Genomic DNA, 6044 nt, shown 5'->3' with positions numbered 1-6044 from the left:
GATAAAGACAAAATTTGAAGTTGTGAACAACTTGATAAGCTTGTAGGCATATGACCACGAAGCTTGTTTGTTGATAGATAAAACCCTTTGAGTATCAGGAGACCATTGCATAAACCACTGGGAAGACTTCCTGATAAGCTATTGCCAGTAAATGGAATGATTTCGATCCTAGAAATATTGAAAATTGTGAAAGGTATACAGCCCGTAAGTTGATTGGCTTGTATGGAAAGCACTTTCATGTTGTGAAGATTGCCGATCCCTTCTAGAATGTTTCCTTGAAGTGAATTATAAGATATCTCCCAAGTCTCCAACCTCGAGGCATTCGAAAGTGACAAAGGAATAAAGCCTATGAGCTTGTTACCTCCCAATTTTAATACTCTAAGTTTTATAAGTTTTCCAATCACTTTTGGAATTTGGCCCAATATGGAATTGAAGTTCATATTCAAAGTCTCAAGTGTGGACATATTACAGAATGAAGAAGGGATAGAACAAGTGAAGCTATTATTCCTAAGATTTAGAACTTGAATTTTGTGTAAGAATCCAAACAAAGAAGTAACCTTCCCGCTGAAGCTGTTGACACTTAAATCAAGAAAATTAAGACGATGAAAGCGTGTTATTTCGTGAGGACAATTTTCACTGGAAATTGTTACTTCCCAAGTCAAGAGAAACAAGAAATGAGAGGTTTCCAAATTCACGGGGAATCCTGCCAGTAAGAGTCATGTTAGAAAGATTCAAGGACTTAACTTGCTGGTGACGAGAACCACAAGTGACTCCTACCCAATGACAAACAAAAATAGCGGGAGACCAACTTTTATCTAAGAACTGAAAGGGGTCCAAAATAATCTGAGATCTTAAGGAGAGAAGAGCTAATTGATCAGTGGTAATGTTGGTTTGGGTCATGACTGAACTAGCCATAAGCAAGAAGAGTGTTAAGATAAAAAATGTGAAGCCTTTCTCCATTATTGCAAAAATTAGTAGGTATACTCTATAACATGTGGTTTTGTGTAACACCCCGCATTTTGGGCTAGAACGAAAACCGTCATTTCTACGTATAGATATTCAAAAAGCCATAAATACAATGAAAATATTGTGTGTTAATCATTGATGTAGTGTGTGAATCTAGTTGGTCATGAGTCGAGATCATAGAGGTCCCTTAACTCAAGGACTAGTTGAAAGCTTTTCTATCATTCAAGTTTTAGTGAGCATCAAAACTTGGATCAATTTCACTCGATCATAACTACTTGTATATGAATAAATGGGGGACCTAGTATTTATAAAATTAAATATCGTTTAGTCCTCTTTCCAACGCCACCAATTTAGCCAAAATCTAATATCGGAGCAAAAGGTTATGCCCATTTTACTCCAACATATCAGCCTTGCAGCTGAGTGACTACAATTCTGATGGCTTGTCACAAATCTAATGACTTGTCAGACTATGTTGTCAGCCTTAGGCAGAAACCCATCAATTTCAGGTCCTAGGTGACGACCTGGGCTGATGGGCTATCACAGATCTGACGGCTTATCAGCCTTGGTCGTCAGCTGAGAATTGCAGCAACTGAGAAGTGATTTTGTAGGGGTATTTTGGTGTTTCTCTCACTCCAAAAACCTTTCACAGGAATTAAATCACCCCTTAAGGGTTATTGATCAATCATTATCAGTTTTACAACATCAAAAACTTCCTCTTCACTCTCAAAATAAAATCAAATTAGGGTTTTCTCCAAGAACAAGAAATTCAAAAAAAATCAAGCCTTAAGTTCAAGATCTCCATTTAACAAATCAAGATACGGGTTTCGTCTATCAAGATCTAGGTTTCATATTTCAGATCTTATAATTTAAGGTACGTGGGGTTTATCCTAAAAGATACTTGGGTTTGGAAACACTAGAACATGATTTAAGGATTTTCAAGCATGATTTTAGATAGTGGTTTTGAAATACATGATTTTATTATGAAATATAAATGTTCAAATGCATTGTTGATTTAGACCTTAGGCCTTTCCCCTTAAATTGATTTACATGTATATGTATATGTATGAAAAATTCAGATTTGAAAATTGTTTGAGAGCATAAATTATGAAATTCCACTCTTGTGATGACTTTAAATTTGTGATCTTATTGTGAATGATTTTATATGCATGATTTATGGCTTGAAAATAGTTTACTCAAATACCATAATATTTTGAGCATGATTTAGAAATTTTGAGAGGGAGTTTCTTGAAAAAATTGAAGGAAAGGTGTCTTTAAAGTTTTAAATGAAGGATTGGTGACATTGACCAACAGATAGGGTCAAACATTATCAGAAAACTTGATTAAGTTAATTGTGGACTTGATTAATATTTTGAAAACTTTCTAATCTTTTTAAAAATACAAATCAACCCAACCCACACCCCTCTTCAATCCAAATTAACCACTCTCTCTAGCTTCTCTCAACTCCCTCCCAACCAACAGTTCTGCAAAATTTCTTCCTTTAACCTCCGGCAACAAATAGTCGGGCAAGTTTCTTTTTGACTTTCAATTATCAATCGACGTGAAGGCTTCTCCGATGACAACAACTTCGAGTTGTTCGTCGTCTCATTTCCCTTTTCACAGGTAAAAAACTATGAAGAAATAGAGGAACTTGAGCTAACTACTCTTCTAAGTATTGAAATATGGACTGAATAAAACCATAAATTTTGGCATTTCTTCTTCTTGTTATCGTACTTTTGATTCGAATTTGTTGGTGATTTTCATCATAGTTGATGTTCTGTGTGTGTGTGTGTGATGTGTTGGTTTTGTTGGGTTGATTTATTTTTTGTCTTGGTAAAAATGGTGTTGCAACAGAAGAAACATATGATGCAATAGATGAAAATCTAATGCAACATATGAAAATCTGATGCAACAGATGAAAATCTGATGCAACAGGTGAACAATCTAACAGATAATTCATCTGTTACGATAGAAGACTCTTCTGTTTGGAAGAAATCTAAACCATATTGATCCAACTGATAACTGATTAGTAATCTATTTTTATTCTTTCCAATAGTTTACTCTTCATTTTGCAACAGATTAGGACTGTTTTATTCTTTCCAAAGGTTTACTCATCCGTTGCAACAGGTCGGTTATATGTTTCAACAGATAACATACCTGGTGAAAAAGATTAGTGATCCATTTTTATTCTTTCCAATGTTTTACTCATCCATTGCAATAGGTCTATACCTGGTGAAATAGATTAGTGATCTATTTTTATGATTTTCAATGGATTACGAATCCATTACAATGGGTCAGTTATATGTTGCATCATATAAACACCAGGTGCAACAGATTAGTGCTATTTTTATGGTTCCCACAGATTACTCATCCGTTGCAACAGGTCGATTATATGTTGCAACAGATAACATACCTAGCGCAACATATTAGTTATCTGTTGGAACTGTTACATTACTTTTATGCATTAATGAATTATAATTTATGTTATGTTCCTGTTAATTTAAGATAACATGGATCACAAAGAAAAGAAATTAAATCAAGTCTAATTAAAGGAACAAATACAGCAGCTCAGCTACATCCATCATCTATGAGCTTACTTTACAAGCGTTATCTCAATTAGGAGCAGAAGATAATGAACACGGGTAGGAGGAATCTTTCAAAAGAGATGATCCAAATGCTAATAGTCCTTCCACTGAAGAGTTGGTCAAAACCTTCAGTATTGATCGTTATCCTGTGAGAATTCAGTGCGATGGTGCTATGGATTTAATGGGTGATCTTGTGGTTAAGTTAGTCATGGTAAAATCTTTCTATGCCTTCAGAAAAATACTTCAAGAACAAAAATTGGATTATTATTTCAGGGAAAGCCGCTTTGGGCCGTATCTTAATTTGCTGGAGGACAAAAATGCTCGTTTCTAGATGAAAATGGTATATGATCTTCTCAAGCACTGGTCTATGTATGAAAAAAAATAAGATAAATGAGGTGTGGATAAATTACTGTGGCACGCCTGTTTGCCATAGTTATGGACTAAAATGTTATCCTCCTTCTCCCTCTCAAGTTATACCTACTCTGACCCAAAAGCAAGCACCCCGCACACCCAACAAAGGAAAAGGCAAGTCGAGTGATCATGATGACCTGGTGTTCATTATTGGTCCAAGCTTCAAAAATAAAAAATCTGATAGAATCTTGAAAGGTAAAGGATTTTCAAAGAAGCACAAGCAATCATTGTTCTTGGTTTGGTTTGTACATAATATTCTTTGGGCGAGAGAAGCTAACAACAACATAAGCCTCGGTTTAATAAATCTCTCCGAGGATCTTGATGTATTTAACAGCTATCCTTATGGTTATGAAAGCTTCAAAATTACTGTCGAATATTTGTTGACTCCGTTAACGCCAAAAACAGTCAACTTATATGGCTTTTCATAGGCCTTCATGGTAAATATTTCTTTTATCATGATATGATTCATCATTTTTTTTATTCAATAATGCTTTTGATTTATTGGCCTTATGTTATAGGCTTGGGTATTTGAAGTCATTCCTTATTTGAGACAACAAGTGAACTACTAGAAAGAAGTTTCCTGTCCAAGAATTCTGAGATGGTTGTTGGCCAAAACCGATAAAGATGCAAAATTTCTTGATCTTTTCAATCCACCCAAGGAAGCAATAAGTCCAATTCTAATCAAGTTTGTATTTTAATTAATGATTAAATGATTTCATCATAATTCTTAATATATGTACTGATTTATTATAGATTGTCTATCCGTGGCTTGTTCCGACCAACCTAGAGTTGAAGATGCCATTTTTTCTTACTTTACAGTCTGTGCAAACTTTATTGGACCCTAAGGTCATTGATGGAATAAATATGAAATTGTTTGGAGCAACAACCATCACAAGAAAAACAATTTTGGCTGGTGGGGGTAATGATGCTCCTCCTACGGATTTTGAAACAACAAGTCATTATGATTATGATCATAATGGTTGTAGATATTTTGCCGCATCTAGAGAATGTTCTTCATATAAATGTCAAGACTACAAGGTGAAACACGATGGAGTGATTAATGCTATTAATCCACTAACTGCTTCTGTAAATGATAGGATATCTAAGAGGGGTGTCATTCCATCAAAGAGGATTTCATATCGAGACACTCCACTAGAGATCAAGGAAGCTAAGAGGAGAAGGAAAGACACTTCCAAGGCATCATCAATCATTAAAAAAAGCAAGACTGCAATGCCTCTATCTTTGTATTGCACCGATGTTCAGTGTGTAGGAGCCACAGAAGACCAGCATGAGCTGAATAAGGTGAATATACATCATTTGTTCCAAAAAAACAGGCACATATTTGTTTAAATAGATGATACATCTGTTGAAAATTATCAAACAGATATATACATCTATTGCAACTGTTGTCTAACCTATTGCATCAGATTCGTTATCTATTTCAACAGATAAGTCTTATGTTACAACAGATGGGTCATCTATTTGAAATTACCGTACTGCTCTAATTTACCTGTTCAAATTTGTCCCAACAGATAATCCATCTATTGCAACAAAAAACTCATCTATTGCGACAGATGAGTCTGCTCTGATTTACCTGTTTGAATTTGTCCCAACAGATAATCCATCTGATGCAACATAAGACTCATCTGTTGCAATAGATGAAAAATCCGTTGTATATATCTACTTAGCATTGACACTTCTGGCTTTCCAGGTGGATGTCATAGCTATTGCTGAAGATCATAATATCGCAGTTGATAATCCATCAAATGCTTCCAAAGATGAAAAAATAGTGGAGTAGTCAATGTGGGAGAATGAAAGAAGTACCTTTCTGAAGGGTTCAACATCTCGGAAAAGGCTCCAAAAAAACTAACACAGTTGATCAACGACTATTCAGAATGGATTGCCGATGGTTTTTTAAAGCATCATGCTGGAAGGTACATAAATCAATTTTATGGATATTGGCTTATACAATTCTTGTTATAAGAACCTAACATTAAAATATATAAATCATCATGTAGAAAACAAAATGACGATGCTACAAAGTGACTCTATCGAGTCTTGGTTTTGATATGTTTGACTTTATTG

At 34.9% G+C, this 6044-nt stretch overlaps 1 protein-coding gene across 1 annotated transcript in view; it reads left to right on the top strand.

Moving 5' to 3' along the window:
- The window catches only part of LOC107869177 (receptor kinase-like protein Xa21), a 16591-nt gene extending 10834 nt beyond the window's left edge, over positions 1 to 5757 (top strand). The window contains exon 9 of the mRNA XM_047405591.1: positions 5671 to 5757. Within this exon, the coding sequence (XP_047261547.1) occupies positions 5671 to 5757 (87 nt within the window). The remainder of the gene's footprint in view (positions 1 to 5670) is intronic.
- Positions 5758 to 6044: the final 287 nt, after the last annotated feature.

The sequence above is a fragment of the Capsicum annuum genome, unplaced genomic scaffold, assembly GCF_002878395.1.
Source record: "Capsicum annuum cultivar UCD-10X-F1 unplaced genomic scaffold, UCD10Xv1.1 ctg80182, whole genome shotgun sequence".
Classification (NCBI taxonomy): Eukaryota; Viridiplantae; Streptophyta; class Magnoliopsida; order Solanales; family Solanaceae; genus Capsicum; species Capsicum annuum.
The sequence above is the reverse complement of the archived record's forward strand: the minus strand, read 5'-3'. Positions and strand labels throughout refer to the sequence as shown.